Source organism: Panthera pardus, unplaced genomic scaffold, assembly GCF_024362965.1.
Source record: "Panthera pardus isolate Hobbes unplaced genomic scaffold, ASM2436296v1 HiC_scaffold_5, whole genome shotgun sequence".
NCBI classification, from domain to species: domain Eukaryota; kingdom Metazoa; phylum Chordata; class Mammalia; order Carnivora; family Felidae; genus Panthera; species Panthera pardus.
The window spans coordinates 14,400,756-14,419,986 of NW_026526980.1; the positions used below are offsets into that span (position 1 = coordinate 14,400,756).

General features: G+C 48.1%; 1 protein-coding gene across 7 annotated transcripts; it reads left to right on the forward strand.

Moving 5' to 3' along the window:
* The first annotated feature begins 29 nt into the window (after positions 1 to 29).
* UBFD1 (ubiquitin family domain containing 1) lies at positions 30 to 15,095 on the forward strand. Of its 7 annotated transcripts, none has more exons than XM_019430326.2 (8): positions 30 to 244; positions 427 to 759; positions 1,669 to 1,877; positions 4,675 to 4,740; positions 4,899 to 5,004; positions 6,277 to 6,347; positions 8,895 to 8,977; positions 13,650 to 15,095. In XM_019430326.2, the coding sequence occupies exons 1-7, from the start codon at positions 220 to 222 to the stop codon at positions 8,973 to 8,975; spliced, it is 891 nt and encodes a 296-aa protein (XP_019285871.1). In that variant the 5' UTR covers positions 30 to 219; the 3' UTR covers positions 8,976 to 8,977; positions 13,650 to 15,095. The 7 variants fall into 7 exon arrangements, with proteins under 7 accessions (XP_019285871.1, XP_019285872.1, XP_019285870.1 ...); XM_019430327.2 differs by lacking the exon at positions 13,650 to 15,095 and adding an exon at positions 10,708 to 10,723; XM_019430325.2 differs by lacking the exon at positions 13,650 to 15,095 and adding an exon at positions 11,357 to 11,470 and having other exon boundaries at positions 32 to 244.
* The last annotated feature ends 4,136 nt before the right edge of the window (positions 15,096 to 19,231 follow it).

A 19,231-nucleotide genomic window follows, 5' to 3' on the forward strand; every position in this document is an offset into this window, starting at 1 on the left:
TGAGCGGGCGATTTCCCGGACCCGCCCCCCTCGGGTCCTGAAAGCTAAAGCGTGGCAGGGGCCGGGCAGGGGAAGCGGAGGAGGCGGGTCTCCATAGAAACGTCCACCTGTTTCCGGCCAGGCTGTGCGAGATTAGGGGCTGCTGCGGGGGCCAATCTCAGCTAGCTCGTCTTTTCCCGGCGGCCTCTGCGGGAGTGGTGGGTGTTGTACACAATCATCATGGCGGCAGCCGGAGCCCCGGATGGTGAGTGTGGCGGTGGTGGCGGGCCCCCGGAGTGGGCCCAGGTGAAGCGGGCCTCCGGGAGGGATGCGGTCCTGTCCGCTGGGGAGTAGTCTGGCTCGGGAGCGGAGGTCCGGCAGCACCCGAGGAGGGTTGGGTCCCAGGCCCAGCCTGCGGCGAGCGCCCACCCCCTAACCCCCTTGCAGGCATGGAGGAACCTGGCATGGACACGGAGGCCGAGACGGTGGCGACCGAGACCCCCGCGCGGCCCCTAAACTGCGTGGAGGCCGAAGTCGCGGCGGGGGCGGCGGCGGCCGAGGACTCCTGCGCCGCGCGAGGCAGCTTGCAGCCGGCCCCGGCCCAGCCCCCTGGGGACCCTGCGGCCCAGGCCTCGGTCAGCAACGGCGAGGACGCTGGCGGCGGCGCGGGCCAGGAGCTGGTGGACCTGAAGATCATCTGGAACAAGACTAAGCACGACGTGAAGTTCCCCCTGGATAGCACAGGCTCTGAGCTAAAACAGAAGATTCACTCGATTACAGGTAATCGTCGTGGCACTGTCAGCGACAGCCAGCCTTCCTCACCGCGCCTGCTGATTCCTAGTGCTTGCACTATGCTGAGCACAGGGCTGGCCACCCTCTTTGCATCTGCTCCGTCAATGCTTAGAATAGTTCTTCGGAGTAAGTACTAATATGCCCATCGTTCAGATGGGGAAAATGAGACCCAAAATCATAGAGCTAGAAAGTGGCTGAGCTGAGATTCAGGCCCAGGCCTGACCCTTAGGCCCCAGCTTCCAATCAGTGTTGCCAGAAACCTCTTTTATGAAAATCATCTGAGGTACATGTTAAATTTACAGCTCCTAGGCCCTTTCCCCTAGAGGGTTTGATTCAGTGTATCTGGAATGTGGCCAGAAATTTATTTTTAGCAAATATCTTGGGTAATTCTCATAAGGGAAATTTAGGAAACGTTGCTGGCCCCTTCGTAGATTCTTATACTATTTAGTTTTCAGTTTTGTCTTGTTTACAGCACTTTGTCAACTGAAATGGTTTTTTTTTTTTTAAGTTTTCTCCATGAAGCCTGTAAGTTCTCTAAAAACAACTTTATCCTTACTGATTTCTGTATCTTTGAGGCCTGTGGTCTTTCACTTAGTATTTGCATGTTTAGAGGGTTGAGGAACAACTTGGAACGAATGATAGCTGAACTTAATTGAATAATTCCTGAATACCGGGACACTGTACTAAATGTTCTGTTTCATGTCTAAATCCTTAAAACAAGTTTATGAAGAAGGAATTACTGCCATCACAATTATAGAATTTCGGAAACAGAGGTTGTGAGTTGCCTGAGCACACAAGGTGGTGGAGGAGTATTCATTTCCAGGTCTGTTGCCACATGACTCTGGTCCAGGTGCATTTTTCATCCCTTCCTTTGACTTTCTCCTATCTTTTCCCAAGGTCTCCCTCCTGCCATGCAAAAAGTCATGTACAAGGGACTTGTCCCTGAGGATAAGACATTGAGAGAAATAAAAGTGACCAGCGGAGCCAAGATCATGGTGGTTGGCTCCACGATAAATGATGTTTTAGCCGTAAACACACCCAAAGATGCTGCCCAGCAGGACGCAAAGGCTGAAGAGAACAAGAAGGAACCGCTCTGCAGGCAGAAAGTGAGTCTGTCATGTGATTGCTAGTCCTGGGAAGTTTGAGGCTTTGTCCTCTGGAGCGTTGGCTGGTGATATTCTCCCTAGAATAAGCTCCTTTTTGGACAGGGCCCATGATGGAAATTTATGGCAGCAGTTGGGTGCGGCTGGCTGTTGAGTGGAGGTGACAACCACCTGAGATTTGCAACTTTGTCTCATCTGGCGGGTCAGTGTGTCTCAAGTCTACTTACTTTAGGATAAGGCCTTTGGAAAGGCAGGCTCCAGGTATTGAAAGGAATCAGTTGTGGATTTCCCTTCTCTATTCAGTGCCAGAGAAAAATGTGACTGTTAGAATTAACCCCCCGTTTTATACAAGTGCTTACGTTTGTTTTTTCGGTTTGTGGCTTCCCCCAAGTCAACAAGCCATTTCTGGATAGGCACAGACTCGGCAGAGAGAGGTTCCTCTAAAACTGACTTTTTCAGGAAGCCAAATGAAGCTGACTAGGAACATAACCACACCGGCATTGGGTTTTTTCCCTCCTGGTCCGTGAAATGGGCGCCTGATTTTTACCTCCTCTGTTGCTCATGTTGGATAGGAGAGATCCAGCCTTGTCTTCTGCTCAGTGTAGCCATTAAAATTCTTTTCGTAATTAGGAAAAGTGAGAGTATTTCACCGTAGAGGGAGTTGGTTGAAAGAACCATCACTTGCAACCTTATACTCAGCAAACCCCAGTTGTTGTCCTGGAGCCTCTCAGGCACTCTTAGTAGTGTCCTAGCAAAACAAATAGTCTCAACTTTAACCTGTGTCCTGAGTAGAGTAGACTAATCTGAACCAAGATCAGTTTTAGTAATCATACGCACCAAGGCATGTGGCTCATAGCGTGAGAAGATAGTTTTGTGTTACAGATCCCTATTCCTCTATATGTGCTTCCAAAATCTGACCAGGTATCAAAACGTAACCAGAATTACTGTGAATATTCATGTTTTGCTATAGAAATATTCATGTGTTCAGTGACAAGGTGCTGCCCCAGATTCTACAGAGGATAACGTGTAACATATTAAAAAAAAATTTTTTTTAATGTTTATTTAATTTTGAGAAAGAGAGAGAGAGAGAGAGGGAGAAAGGGAGACAGAACATGTCTCTTGGGAAGGGCAGAGAGAGAGGGAAACACAGAATTTGAAGCAGGCTCCAGGCTCCAAGCTGTGAGCACAGAGCCCAGCAAACTCAACGAACTGTGAGATTATGACCTGAGCTGAAAGCAAGAGTCAGTCAGACACGTAACCGACTGAGCCACCTAGGTGCCCCATGTATAACATATTTTTAAACTATATTGGCTTTTATAAAGTTTACTAGATTTTGGGGCTTTATAAAAATCTAAAACATCTGTCTGTGCAGTTTTAGCTAAGGAATCATAAATCTGTGTTAACACTTAAAAGGTGTTTGCTTGGACATTTTCACCCCCAAATATGAGATCAAAATGTAACCAATTGAGTTCTTTTCCATTTACTTATCTTCCTCTGCCGCATCTATGAAATTGTGAAATGTGAGCACATCAGAAGTGAGTGTTCCCACTGGTCACACCCCTGGAGCATTACACGCTTCTTAAACATAGGTTTTGAGTTACTAATGGTAGCTTAACAGTCTTAAAACTGTTTTCCTCAACACAGGGAAAGTTTTTTCAAAAGGTGATTGTGAGGTATGAGTCGAATTAAGCTGTTAATCTCTGCTGCTTTGTTTCATTGATGCTAGTTATGAGGACTGACATGGCCTAATGAGAGGGACCCATTCTCCTGGCTTTTTATCAGCTTGTTGAGGAAGCTGGGGCTAATACGTGTAGGGACCCTCTGCTAGCAGTCTGGCACTGTTGAATTTATCCTTGCCAGAGGGTTTCTGCCGTGCCAAGGAGGCTTTGAAGTGGCCACCTGGTGCTTCACTTTGGTGGAATTGTTTCCCTTCACCCACTGGCTGCTCGGCTGTTTTTCAGCTTTTCCAAATAGGGAGCAAATAATGACCTAGAAAGCCACAGGTGGAGAGGAAACAAGCTTGGGCATTTGGGCTGGTTAAGAGCTGTTTTAGGGAGCCATGAGCCTAATGAGAACCCTTAGCAAGCTGCCTCAAACCCCCTGGGGGGCAGGGTCAGAGGCTTCTTAATGTCAGTCTAGAGAGCGATCAGCATTTCTCTTCGAAATGTGGCTCTCCAGGCTTTCTGTTTAGCTGGGGTTGAGGGTGGGGGAGCGGGGAAGACTTCTGCAGTAGGCTGAGTTTCCATTTGTTGGAGCAATGCCCCTTGTAGGCAGTTAGGCTGGTTACCAGCCTTGTGATCCGTTTCTTTGGGAGGTTAAGTTGACAGAAATGGCTGTCATTTTGTACCTAGCAGAAAACCACCCTTTGCGGTTCTCTTTAGCTTGATGTTTGTTCCTTTCAGTGGCAATTTTTTTGGTCAGAGGAGGGGAGTAGAGTTCATTTGAATTAGCAATCTGGAAACCTTCGTTGCTCCAGAACCCTGATGTGTAATACGGCAGCCGCATAAAATTGATTAAAATTGAGAATTCAGTTCTTTGGTTCTAGTAGCCACATGTCAAGTACTTAATAGCCCAAAATGTCTTGTGGCTGCTGTTTCAGACACTACGGATATAGGAGATTTCTATCAGAGACATTCTTGCCCCTGCTCTTTAATGTCAAAAGACCCATAATCTGTACATGTTAAAAGCTTTTGAGCCAAAACATCAAGGCTTTCTTTCTCTTTTTCAGAAAGGTAGTAAGTAATATGACTAAAATGGAGTCAGCCATTTCATTTATTATTTCTTCTGACTTATGTTATAGCAACACAGGAAAGTGTTGGATAAAGGAAAACCTGAAGATGTGATGCCATCTGTTAAGGGTGCCCAGGTAAGCCAGACTCCTTTGTGAGCGTTCTGAAAACGAACCAGACCCGCCTTCTGACTTCCTGAGGTTCCTGTGATCACGTCCTCACATCCTGTCCCTTGTCCTTCTCTGTCATGCCATTTTTCTAGTCCCTATCTCTCACTGTGCTCCTATGCCTCTAGGAGCGCCTGCCCACGGTACCCTTATCCGGCATGTACAATAAGTCCGGAGGCAAAGTGAGACTCACCTTCAAGCTAGAACAAGACCAGCTGTGGATTGGCACTAAAGGTAGGTTCCTGCTCTTGCCTCCTCCCGGCTCGCCGCTGCGGGCCCTCAGTCTTGGGTGCGACTGTGCTCCTCCTGAGATTTCTCTCTTCACTGTGCTTTGCGTGCCCCTGGCTTTTGTCTTTGCTTTTAGATGCTCACCTTCTGTTTGGACCTTTTTCCCTCATTCTTTTCAGTCTTCTGTCAGGGCCAGTCCTTCAACAGTGGCTCTTCACTTGTGCCCAAAACCAGAGGTCCCAAATGCGTGGCCTGAGGGCCAGGTCTGATCCACAGACCAGGGTTTTTTGGGTTTACACACTTTCTGTAAAAATCAAGAGATTTCACTTGATCTCGTGTGGGGGTTTTTGGGCTTCTCTTGAAAAAAATAAAAAAATCAAAAGATGTAGCTATTCTGGACCTGCATTCTCACATGGCAGCCATCGGCTGGAGCCCAGTGGTAGTTTCAGATGAGCCGCAGTCCTCACTGCCCTGTTTGCCTCCTGTGGAGCCAGCTTTGTTCGTGTATGTCACCTGCCTGGCCCCCGGATGTCAGCGTTTGTCCCCGTACCAGATGCATTCCTAGTACTGTGGACCTGTCCCCACCCCCCTTACCTGTTTGTGCTCTGCCTGCCTCCACCTACCCCTGCCTGTGCCCACTGGGGCAGGCTGCTGCTTGCTGTTGGCTGGGAATTGTCTCTGACCATCCTCACCTTGCGTTCCCCCAGGTGGTTCAAAGTCGTGTCAGTTATGCTCCAGAATTATCTGTTTCCCCCCGCCCTTTTTTTTTTTTTTGCCACTCTGTTGTGCCAGTTAAGACTCCTAGCATCTTTAAACTTGGTTTGTTAAAGCAAGTTAACCTATTTCCCTGCCCGGTCTGTGTTCTGTTCTGTCCCGCCCATCTCCCTCACTGGCGCTCAAAAACCTTTGGCTCCTTCGGACCAAGTTCACATGCCTAACACATAGTGTCCAGTGTTGTCAAATTTTGGATCTAGGCTTCGGCCCTGCTTTCCCTGTTAATACGCTGTGGGTTTCATCTGCATCAGCCTGCACTTTCCACCACGCTCTGCACAGCCCTGTGTATTTGCTCCTGCTGGGCTTTTACCTGGAATGCTTACTTCCCATTCTTTGTTATTAATAACATCTTCTGAGGCCCTACTCAAATGTCCTCTCCTACTGAAGCCTTCCCCGGTGCCTCTCCCACCCTCCACATGAGTTGCTGCCGCTTCTGTTCATAGAGCACTCCGTTTACATCCCCAGAGCACTCATTACTCTCTGACTTGTCTGTCCCCCTGTTAGATTCCTGGAGGGAACCGAACATGCCTAATTCACCTGTTTGTGGCCAGCACTGTAGGTGTTCAGTGTTCGAGGTAAATGCTAAAGAGAAGTCTAGGGGGTTCCATCACGTGAGGTTACCTGGTTTCAGGGACAGGCCATTTAATGTGACTGCTTAACATGGGACCACAGTTTAATGGAAAATAATAATCAGAGGGCCAGTGGGGAGTGAGGTGTCTTCTCCTTGAGAATGTCAAAACATGTTTTCTTGTTTGTAAGTCTGTCCTGGTTCTTAAGGCGAACAAAGAGCAAAATGCCAAAAACGCTTGAGTTTTCTAACAGTTTTATGATAACTTGCTGTATATTCTTCGTTTCACATTCACCTCTAACTGCATGGTCAAAAAGCAGGTTTTGCAGAATACGTAAGGGCTTCCCTAGTTTTCCCAAGGGTCTCTGGACCCTCTTTAGTAGATCCTTCCCTTCCTGCAGAGCCTGTCACAGCATTGGTTTTCTTTCATTGTGAGCTTCCCTGCCTCTGTCAGATCCTTACTTGTTCACGACTTTGCAGTTGGTTTTGCTTAGTTCTCCATCATTGCGTTGACTTGCCCAAATCCTGCCTCTTCCTCAATTTTTACTTTCTCTTCCGGGTAGTCCGATTGAAGCAGTTGCTAAGGCTGATGCAAAAGGTCCCTGACAGCTAGGAGGACAGGTGCAGGCTGGGGAGGCTGGATGATGACTAAGTCTGCAGGTGCCCATTGGTGCCTCGGGGAACATTTCCATGTGAGGTGGTTGTGTAGGAAGGCCATTCTACCTGCGGCCCTAAGCAGAACCCCCTGTACCTGTGTTGGAGGTTTTATATCAGCTTGTAGGAGCAGCTGCTTTCCTGTTTTGGCATGAAGGCAGCACTCTAGAAGAATCTTGGTATGTGGGGGTTTCAGAGCTATCGGAAGCCTCCTTACTCACCAGCCTGATTAAAGGAGCATGGCCAAGACCTCTGTTTTCATGGTTGACCAAGACTGAGGTTTTCACTCTCGCCCAGACTACTGTATCGATATATGTTGGGCAGTGTCCTCACTTGCCCAGGAGTCTTGTCATCTGAGTGTCATAAGCAGCCTCCCAGCAGGACAGCTTGTTCTGGGAGTTGGCTACCAGCCACTGGTTTCATCTTTCCACTGGCTAGGAGCTGCTGTGGAATGACCATCCCGGCAGCTGGTTGGCCTCTTTGTCGATTGAGTTCGTTCCAGAGTGACGCTCAGGGGCTCCTACATGCAGCTTAAACTCTCTTTGGGGTAGCCCATGTAACAGGCAGTCCTCCCAGCCTCAGGCCCAGCTGCGGGAAGGACGAGCTTCAGGCAGGAGACGTGGGTGGTTGAAGCCGCCAGGGGGAGCCTGTGCCCTGGCCGTAGGGGGGGGTCCAGTGGGATCAAGCTCATTGCTGTCACTAGGAATGTGGGCCCAGGATCGACTTTTCAAGAGAAGCCAGAAATTTATCTTTTTGTGTGAAATCTCTGGACATTTCAAGGTGGCTGGCGTTTAAAAGTGTTTCAGTCTTGAAGACGGCTGCTGGTCCGGTCCTGCCCGTGGGTCACTGTTTTAGAGCCACTGAAAGTGAAAACCTGAATGGATGTCTTCACGTCCGTTCTCCCCACCCCCCCATTTTTCAGACCCCGAGGCCCACAGAATGGAAATAAAATTTGTCCAGTCAACCAGCCAGATTAGAACCCAGGTCTCTAAATTCTAGATCTGTTTCATCAACTCATCTATTTTCAGATTCTGCCTTTTCCAGTTTTTTCTTTCTGCAAAGGCTGTAGTGAGTTTTTTCCAACTTGATTTAACTTTGCTGAGAACCTCCCTGTCCCCCGCTGTGTCTGCTGCTCTTAGGGGGTGGGTTCTTGTGCAGGAACTCCGCCCCTCCTGCCTCCATGCCCCATCCTGCGGCACTTGGCTCACTTCCTGCAGGCTCCTCTCACTCCTGGCATCCCTCACTGCCTCCTCTTTCTTACCTGCCACCCTTAAACTTGCTGCAAAATGTCTCCTGAGCCTCCTGGGATAAGTGATATCTCGAGGGTTAATCACAAGGTGTTGTAAATGTTTCAGGAGAACTTCTTCAGGTGTGTGTATATGGAGGGTTGGGGGGGCTGGGAGAGGGAACGGGGAAGTGGGAGGGCAAGTGAGGAGGAGAATGGGACAGAAACTAGTGTGAAACCCCCAAGCACTCCTTGTCTGTGTGAGCCACAGGGGCACGTTGTTGCCTCTGTTCTTGGTCCTCTTGATTGTCCCTCCCCCAGGTGCCAAAGACCTTAGCCATTGCTGGGCTCGGGCAAGAACATTGCAGTGGAAATCCTTGGGTGTTTATAAATTGCCAGACTTTAAAAATAACACCGGGAAAGCACTGTCTCTGCTCCCAGAGACCTTTAATATGTCATTGCGAGTCCTGTTCCCCGTTTGCTCCCGAGAAGTTTCCAACTGCCAAGCAAATCTCTGGGAGTGCTGGTCAGAAGACTCTGTCCCATCATCCCTAGGGCACATGGGAGACTTGAGATTCCAGTAGATCCCAAAGCCACCATCCTGATGAGGGACTGCTGAGTCACAGGAATGGACAGGAGGGCCTTTGAGTAATCACTGTAATCCCTCTCAACTAGAGCGGACTGAGAAATTGCCCATGGGCTCCATTAAAAATGTGGTCAGTGAACCTATCGAAGGACACGAAGACTACCACATGATGGTAAGTAACCCGGCGTGGGTTAGCCTCTCACTGCACTTCTGCTCATCTAGCAGGGAATGGAGCTCTAACTGAGCTTTTTTAACTGAAGAATCAAACTCAGTGTTCAGAAGACGCGCAGTTTAAGACCCTCACGTTTTCTTGATCTACCTAGAACTTTATCTGTGACCTATTCCTCAGTTTATTTTACATCCTCTCCCCACCAGTGTAAAGGGGACATGTTCAATACCTTTATCTTCCTCTTGTTTGTAATATTTTGTCTTTAGACCAGGAAAATAAATACAGAGAGGAGGATTGGCTTGCGGGTTTTCATTTTAACTTTTGTCCTACGTATAAGACAAAATCTCCCACTAACCTGGGCGTTGGTGAAGATGCCGGGCAGTCCCCTTCTGTGATGGTGTTGCTCTTCTCAGGCAGCAGCCATCAGGTGGCTGAGGACTCTGTGGATAAGATGGGGTCTGTGGTCATCATTCTGCATGGAAGTTTCCTCTAAAGAGAGCAGGCTCTTCTCTCGCGGCATGACGTTCGGAGGCATTCCCCAAGTTTATGCAGAGCAAAGCCAAGAATCCAGTGATGCAGTGAACGGAGCAGCTCAGGCAAACCCTTGAATTCTCCCAGCACTATTAAGAGGGGCCACTTTAGAAGTGAAGTTTGGTTACCAGAACTTTTAAGTTACTATGCCAGGGGCCTGACCTGAGCCATTACTAGGTGGTGCAGATGTTTTAGCTTTAGCCGACAGCATTGTAGCTGTGTCAGCCCTGTCACGGAGATGAGGAACGGCTGTGGCTCGACCTGCGCAGTGGTGTTTACAGAAGTCCTCTGCAGAGGGAGGTGTTGGAAGATCCCAGGAAAAAGGGGTTCTGGTGTTAGAGAAGTTCTCTCTGGGCAGATGGCAAGTCTCCTGGCTCCGGGGGAATGTCAGCCCCGTCCCCTCTCTTGGCCTGTTGGGGTCTGTCCGCTCCGAGGCACTGAAGCCAGGCCATGGTTGGGGTTGCGGTCCCTGGGCCACAGGGCTTTTGGGTGACCTGGGAGTGTCACTGTCAGGCCCTCCAGCCTTAAAGGATTGCAGACGTATTTGTTCTGCTTACTCAGCTGTTTTTTCCATTTATGAAGTCGGATTCTGGGTGTTTTCAGCTGGGCCCCCATTTTGCCCGGTAGCATTTGCAGCCCCAGTTTTCAAGCAGCCTGGTGAGAGGGATTTCAGACAAGTCGAGTGGACCTTTCAGAAATTGGTTTGGATGGTCAATGCCTTCTTACTCGGTTTAAGTGCTTGTTTCTCTCTCAGGTCCTCTCCAGCAGAGAGTAGCGCTCCTAGCCCCTTCTCGTCACTAAACACCATTAAGTGGCATCCTTACCTGTAAGCGAAAGGACTTCCCTTGTTTTTTAGATGCCATATCAGTCACTAGATTAACAGTATCATAGTTCACATCAGAGAAGGATGGCTGTGCTTTTCGTTCTCAGAGAAATGTTTTAAAAGGCAGAAAAGAACAGAGTAACAAACCCGTATATCCGTCACAAAGAAATGATCATTGGAAATATTTTATGAATTGCTTTAAACCTTTTTTTTTTTTTTAAATAAAAGAAAACCTACCAACAGTGAACACGTCCCCAGTGTCTCCCCCTCCCCCATGACCATGAGCATGATTTATCATGTGGATCCTTCCCAGCTCTCTACACTTTTACGTTACTATAAATCCATGGACGAGATACAGTACTGTTTTGTGTTTTTTCAGTTTTCATAAACGGTCTCATGGTATGTATCGTTCTGCAGCTTGCTGTTTTTGGTTTGACATCGTGATCTGTCTGTATTAACTATAGATCCAGTTCGTACCTTTTGAAAAGTAATCCCGCATTCATACGAGCAGGCCACCATGTCACTTTTAATTTTGCGTTCCCTTACCGACGGACATGTAGGTTTTTCCGGGTTGTCCCCAGTTCTGACAGCGCTGCTTTGAACGTTCAGACCTGTCTCCTTGTGCATGTGTGACAGTTTCTCTAGGGCAGTGGTTGTCAGACTGGTCTCTGGATCAGTAGTATGACATCACCTGGGAACTTGTTAGAAATGCAGATTCTCAGGCCCCAGACCTCCCTGAATCAGAAAGTCGAGGGGGTGGAGCCCACCAGTCTGTTCTAACAAGCCTTCCAGATGGTTCTGATGCACACTCAAGTTTGGGAGCCACTGCTTTAGGATTGGCTATGCTTAACTTGCCCACCACCTTTTGGTTTTTTGTTTTGTTTTTGGACAGGAGAATGCTCCCTGTGTGCACAGTTTTCCCCTTCCTGTAAAGAATTCACTTCTCAGCCCTCCCCCGTGTGTGTCGTGCTGCCTGCTTAGTCTCCCGACCTCTGAAGTACCGCTTGGTTTTCCTTTTTCCCTTCCAGGCGTTTCAGTTGGGCCCCACGGAAGCCTCTTACTACTGGGTGTACTGGGTCCCAACTCAATATGTGGATGCAATCAAAGACACTGTGCTGGGGAAGTGGCAGTATTTTTGAAAGCACTTTCACCTCTGGCCCAGGAGACTGACCCAAAGTGAAGGACATTGCTGGGAGAGGCCTGCAGCATCCCTGGATTTCAGAGTTCTGGGACTTTGTTCAAAAACAAAAAGCTATATCCAATCTAAGGTGATGTGGTGACTGAAGCCAGAGGTGATGTACTTTCACCATTAGCTTAATTTTAACTTAAAATCACCAGTTCCCTTTTCTTGCAGTCAGCTTCATATCATTTTTAAAGTTGATACGGTGGAAATCAATAAATCTGAATTCCGAACATGTTGTGTGGAATACTCTTAAGTGCGTTTGAGAGTAGATCTACCAATTTTGTTTAGAAAAGAATGATCAAAAGCTTGCTGGTTTCTTTTTTTTTTTTTTTTTTTTAAGTGACTTCAACTGAAATATTTTCATAAGTCTTTGGTTGCAAACATTTGGACTGCGTTGTGATGAGTTGGGTTTTTTCTTTTTCATATAAAATTGTATGCAAAACGAGGGGGGGGTTAGTAAGCCATATTTTTCTGTCTATCGATTCAGATTTAATTCTTTTCCCTTTTTTATGTTCTCACTTCTTAGATCTGAGTTTTTGTTTTAAAAACCCAAAGATGTCAGTTCCTGTTTTTGTACCTCATCAATGCTTCCTCTCCTGGCCTCCCTCCCACCGTGCTGCTGCTTGAGAATGTGCGGCGGGAGAGGAAGAGCTGTTTGGTCTAGGGAAGGGAGCTCTTGCACTGGGCCCTGATCTCCGGGGAGTTCCACTGCTGGTGCCATGGTTGTCTGGCGGCGTCACCGATTGGGCCTCACGGCCCAGCCTGGCGTGAGTGCCCTGGGGATGCGCTGCTCAAAAGCCACAGCTCCCAGGCCAACTAAAGCCTCTCTGAGGAGGAGCTGGGTGGAAGACAGTTTCTCCAGCCATACAGCCACAGGCCCAGATCCTTCTTTCTTTTGGAATTCTGAGAAATTCTTAAGCAGTCCAACAATTATTTCAGTTATGCTTCTCCATTTGGTCCTTCTGCTCATGCGTTATGTTCAAGTGTCCTTCATCCCAGGTCCAGAGATGCTGCCTTTCTCAAAAGACTTGTTGACCTAGTGGGTTGGCCGATGTATTTAAACATCGAAAATGGGATAAGTTACTTTCATGAATTAGCTCACCTTCTTCTGGTTTTAGCCCTTCTGTTCTTGGTACATGTGAGCTTCTGTTGTCTCCTTATGGCTTGATGGACTCTGACACGAGGGCGAGTCTCTTGGTGAATGATCCCCTCTGTGCTCTTTGCTGTTCCTCTGCTGGCTGTCTTTGCCACTCTCCTCTCCCTGGCTGCAGGCTCTCATAGTAAGGTTTGGCGAGAGATTTTCCAAACTTCACATTTTGGATTCTAGGCTGTTCCCCCTCATTCTGTGAAATGTAATTAGCATGTGTTCGCCTAAGATGACTATTCCTTGTGAGCCAGTTAATGATGATACTCTACGCCCTTCCCTTCCAAGCTGTAGTTCAGGCATCCAGCCCATGTAGACAGACTCGTGCTTCTCACGGTATAGCCTGTGCCCGGTTATGCATCTGAGCAGGGAAATCTACTCTTGCTTTTTTGGGGGGCATACGTACATTAAGTGAAGTGTCGCATCCAAGAAACCACGTGTTTGTCATCTCTCGAAGAAGGAGCAGTCGCTGCAGTGTTTCTGTCCTTGTTGGCCTGCGGAGCCTGGAGAAAAGGGCTCCTTTGCTACTTGTCAGAGCCTCCCTCTGCGGTGGACGGGTCTGCAGAGGAAATGATCACGTAGCAAGTGGAAGGTCCTCTCGGTGTGAATACTGCCCTCTTCGTTGGCCAGCGTCCCTGTCCTGGAGACGTGTCCTGACAGGGCCACACGCCCACTTTTGTTCCCACAGAGCCGGTGTCTCCGTCCCCAGACTGGCCTCACAGTGCTGCTCTCCGAGGCCCTTCCCGCCAGGTCTCCTGTGTGCCCTGTTCAGTGGCTGCACATGCCGTCTGCCCTCCTTCCTTCCCAGTGAGAGCGTGTGTCCCTTTGTCTCCCTGCTCCCCAAGGGCCAAACCGCTTCTCACTCAGGCTGCTGTCATTTCTAGGCAGGACCAAAGCCTGCGTGAGCCTTTTTGTTTTACGTAAAATGGTGCTTTTTTCCTTACTTCGAGATACTATATATAAATAATAATGTCAACGACGTCTTTTCATACAGAGCCGTTGGAGTATTGCTTTATGGAGCTCAGTAAATTTGCTAGAATGATCTTGAGCTCTGGCTCCTGACCCTGTCTGCATGGAGACCTTGCTGGGAGCACTCGGGAGAGCAGAGGTGGACAGCTCCAGAAGCCGCTGGGAGAAGTATTTGATTTAGATCCATGTCTGGGTCACAGCAGTATTCACGGGTTTGTCACTCAGTCCCGTGAGCGGTCTCTTCCTAACCTTGTTTACGGTCCAGAGTATACTGACTAAATCTGTGTTAGCAAAATGAAGTACTCGTCCCCCTAGGTGGCATCACAGTGTTAATTTTTCCTCAGGATTTATTCCTGTGCAGCTCCTTCCCTGTTGGAGGGGAGCGGCTCCTTCCCCGGGGTCATGCCCTGCCTCCCTGTGGCAGAGGACTCGCAGGCGGGTGGCCTCAGGAGGACAGACGTCAGGCCTCTCTTCCCTCCCTGAGCCCTCTTGGCCAAGTAGTGACAAGGTCACTCGTGCCAGGGCTCCGGCCCTCGCAGCTCTGCTTCTGTCAGTCTGGTCAGAGAACTTAGAAAAGCAGATTTGCGAGTTGCTGGAAGTCTCTGGTGTGAAGTATTTTAATTGAAGCTGGGCCTTTTGCAAGTGGCGTTAGCTCTTTGCAGATGGGATTGAACTAAGGATGCCCTCGCGGACACGGTGGGGGCCACTGAGGCCTCAGTAGGTTCCTTAGCGGCTGCTCTACCTGACAAGGGCCAAAGAGACCAACTCTGTCACTTTGCCACATCTCAGAAAAGTTGCCATATTTCATCCGGAAGGGACTCGCTTTCCTCTTCTTCTTCCTTTAACCACGTGCCTGGAGGAGCCGTCCTGGGCTCTCGCACTTGGCCCACCCTTGCTTTGCTGGGGCTGAGAAGGGGAAGGGATGGACTCCACGTGCCAGGGCCGTGTGAGGGCAGGCCTGCTTTCCACCCCATCTTCTGAGGGAGACCTCTCTCTTGCTCCTTGCTGCTGTGTTCATGCCTGTTGTCTTGGAAAAAGGATGGTCCCTTTGTCTTAAGGCTCTGCGAGGAAGTCCTCTCCAGTTAGGAGAGGACTGTTTCCTTCCTAGTAGGGCCGGATGGCCTCTCTGAAGTTACAGGTGGTCGGGAGCCCTCCAGAGTGCAGAAATCTGGCACATCTCCCTGCCAGGCTGGGTGGTTCTACTGCTTTCTAAATTTCTAAAAACCTCTTTCCTTTTCTTTCTTAAAGAGTTCTGCAGAATTATTTGACAATATACGTAAGTACCATGTTTCCTTGTGGTGTGCGCTCTGTTCTGGTTTCTGTTTTTAAATCAAATGCCTGTTTGGGAGGAGATGAACGTATTTAGTCTATTAGATTTGCGCTGCTGGATTTTTTTTAAAGTGTAACCTTGACTAGCTGTCTTATTGTTTATCCTGTAAGATTAGTCTATCAATTAAAGTTTGATAATTAATTGCGTCTCCTTTTCCTTCCAATTTTTCATGCGCCTAATTCATACTGGGGATTGACCAACATTTGGGACTGGGCCCGGGGCCATTTTTTTTTGCCAGCTGTGGTCTGTCATAGTACTCTTATTTATTTGGCTTTAAGTATATCCAGATTTGTTCCTGTGAAAAACAGTTGATACAGAGATTTTGGTCTATTTACCATGTTAGCCAAAATGACCTACTTATCAGACACGCTTGGGGTAGGACGGCCCGCCTTCCATGCTCTGGCCTCTAGGTGTCAGAGGGAGGCTGTCTCCCTGTCCGTATGCCTTCTGACTTGTGCCTCGTGTGACTTCACCTGGCCATTCAGCCTTTGAGGGCATGTTTAATAAAACACTGAGATGGAGCTACAGGGGGGAGTTGGGGTGGGAGAGAAGACCTATTTCCAAAAACAGGACAAAAACAGTCCTCGGCATGAATGAAGAGTCATGATAGTTTGTCAGAACTGGTTTTGATCCAGTACCACCCATGGGACCCTCGCTCCTTCTCTGCGCACTTTGTAAATGTTCTGGAAGGTTCTGGTCTCATTGCTCTCCCCCCCTGCCCCAACTTTTTCCCCCTTATTTTCCCAGTATCTCAATCCTGAAGCAGTGCTGCCAGATTCTTAAGGATCTGTTGTATGGGAAAGAGGGGTGGGCTGGGACTGGGCCACGTGCTGTACCTTGGCTGATTCGCACCTGGAGAATCTGTACAGAGGATGCTTCTGGATTTTATCCCAGTTTTGAAGTTATTCCAGGCACCTTCAAACTAATAGGACGAGCAACTGTCCTCAGATGGAGAATGAGATAAACTCCATCCTGAATATCCTCCCGTACCTTCTGGGGTGATGTCTGGCATTTTCTCAACAGTAGTAACCGACAGAACCCTTACTACAGTCAGGGTCCCATGAACCAGTCATTAGGGCAAGAGGCAAGGACTTCTTCCTACTCTTGCTCAAGAGGCACTCTGCTTAGCCCAGCCATCCTGCAGGAATTTGAGATCAGTCCCACCCATGAGCTCTCTGCTAACACCACTTGGCTACTTTGAGCCAGATTAACCCCTCCAGCTTTCCCTTGTTTGTCAAGGCTGGTTTTGATCTGAAGCTTTCAATAGCCTATCTTACTCCCCAGATAGAACCTTTCCTACTGTTCACCCCATTTTATATAACTCCTAATTCTTGAGTTTCTTCTGTTTTATTCCTCTCCCCTTTATCTAATGTTAATCCCTTGCTGTTTTCCCCTTTTTTGTTTTGGAAAATTTCAAACCTACAGAAAGCTGCAATCTGCTACAGTGACCACCTCATACTTTCACCAAGGTTCACCAGTTGTTAAAATATCAACAACATGTGTTTGCTTTCTTCTCCAGACACACATGCACTTTATTTTGCTGGAACATTGGACAGACATACAGAAATAGTGACACTGAGCACTCACCTCCTAGAATGACACTGCTGTACCTTAGCACAACACCATTGTCTCATCCAAGAAAATTCATATCAATTCAACAATATCTGTTTTACAGACTGAAAAACTTCTAGAGCTTATTTTTCCAACTCCTAATCCTTACGTTTTTGAATCTTTACCCCGGTCTTGTGTTTTTTCAGTACCCACTTAGCCTTTCTGCTGTTGCTAACCTTGGTTTTTCTCTCCCACCTTAATTTCCCCCATATATTTCTTTCATCTTAATTTTCAGTGTGACCCCAGATCTCTTCCTTTCTTGTCCTGAGCCTTGCACTACTTTATGTCGTGGGCTTGTCGCAGTTGGCCACAGCTGGGGTTCTGGAGGAGGTGTGCTCAGGGAACTGGCACGTCACAGAACAGAGTCCTCTCAGCCACCATTCCAGCTCCCTTCTCCATCTGAGTCTAAGTCTTAAATACTCCAGGGGTCCAGGCATCAGAACTCTTGGTTTTTGGTGACAAACCTGATTCGCATGACGTAGGCACTGATTCAGCTCCTGTAAGTGGAAAACCAAGGGTCTCACACCTATAGCCCGATAACAGGCACTCAAGTCAGGCTGTCGGGCATCTGACCCACTAACCCCCAACTCTGCTTTGCCAGATAGTGCTCTTACTGGGGGCTCGTTGCCCTTGCCCTCCACAAACACATGAACATGGTAACCTCAGCATGGTAATCTGGGCACATACTAGTAGTTGACTTCCATTCATTGTGAGTCTGGGGCTTTCAAATACTCCAACCTGTAGAAAACAGCAGCTTTGGCAGACCATCAAGCAAGGTTTTGACCTCTTGCTCTATGCCAGGCCAGTGCTACTTGGAAAGGGACTTGCTCCAAACACTGCCTTCCGGTCCTGTGACTTCGACTTCTTCGAGTCTTACCATATGCCAGGCACTGGGTCAGATTATGTATGTGCATTAAGTTATATTGTCAACACGTCACCACATCCCTCGTCTCCCCCACTTAACCCAGTAAACAGGTGCAGACAAGCGAAGTGGCTGAGCCAAGGGTGTGTGGAGGCTACCATCCAGAACCCAGTTTTGCCTGATGCCAAAGTCTGAGTTCTAGATACACACTTTATTGTTGAGAACCTAGGCAAGTCCTTGGCTACTTTGTTTTCTTTCACAGATTTTCTTCTTTCCCTGGTTTAGCTAGATGTCTTAAGGGCACTAACTTGAGTTTGTAAATTGTATTTTTAAACTTTGAACCCTGACATTTGTTTTTTAATTGGCTACCATGTTAAAAATCAGAACAGTAGGTAATCCAGTACTTGATAAAATTTCAACTGGTAGGTAATTTCTCACTCAGTTCTCAGCTCTGATCCATCCTTCACTTTAGGCTTACACATGTAAGGATCCATCCTGGGAACTGAAAGTCAGGAGTTAAGGCTGGGGGCTTAACTCCATGGGGGACTTCACAGCTGAGGGAACCAGCACGGTGTGGGGGTGGGGGACAGGGGGGGAGCACTTCACAAACTCACCCTCCAGCCCCGTGACTCCAGTCCGGAGTTTTTCTTGAGCTCTTGCTGGTTATCAGTTATTTGCTTGGGCTAACCCACAAACAAATCCAGCACGGTCCTCAACCTCAACCGAAATTCTATCCTCCAATCTAATCCTCCTCCATTCCCTATTTGAGGCAGCAGCTCAAGCAGCACTCAAGCCAGACACTTGAGACAGACCGTAGGCTCGCTGCCTTCTTTGTCTGACCAAGTGTGGCCATTTTTATTCCCACGGTATCTTTCCAGTCTGTCCCTCTTTATCCCAACCCCCAAATCTGCATTTTTCTCATGGGCTCTTCCAGTAACTACCACGTCCATCCCCTCAGCGTGCCCTCTGCATAGCTGCCAGCGTCTGAGGCCAAGTGTATCTGAGTCTCCCCTGCAGAAGATCCTATCAGCACCCTCTGCCAACGAGTTCCTTAACCAGGCTAAGGCCCTCCTTTGGGACACAATCCCAGCCAGAGTCAAGAGCCATAGGCGGCCCCACCCAGGAGCCCATGCTGTAGCAATGTCCCAGACTGAGCAAACTGACTTCCCACCTCCTGCCGTGGTACGCGATGCTCGCCGGCCTGCCTGCCCGCCTGGCCGGCTCCTGCAGAACCTTAGAAACTGCTCGGGCTTCATTGCCCACCAGTGCTTTTCCCAAGTATCGGTGCCCCTGCTTCTGTTCCACTCCTCCCAGTTTCCACATACTTTTAAGTGTCACTTTTATATTTTTCATTTATTACACAATACATGGTATTTATAATTAAAGAAATACTGATCGGCAGAATTAAGCCAATGTATTCCTACTACATCATGGTGATCATTATTAACATTTCGGTAGGTGTTTTATAGAAATGGGATCATGCTAAACATCGATCTTTCCACGTCATTGTGTAAAATTATTTCTATTTAACCAATCTCGTATGGTTGGACATCTATCCATATGCTGTCAGTGTACCCTTCGTTACATGTACGCGAATTTTTTCCTTTTTTAGTTTGGCAAATTTCAAACTGAACAGCGGGAAGAACAGTACAGTGAACACACGTGTGCATGCACACGCCTGTCAACTGGCCACCAGTTGTAAACGTGCTGTGTCATTATTCTTTTTTCTTCTCTTGTGCTGACCATCTAAAAGTTAGCTGGGGACATCTTGATGCTTTACTCCCAAGTGTAAGTCTCTGTCCCC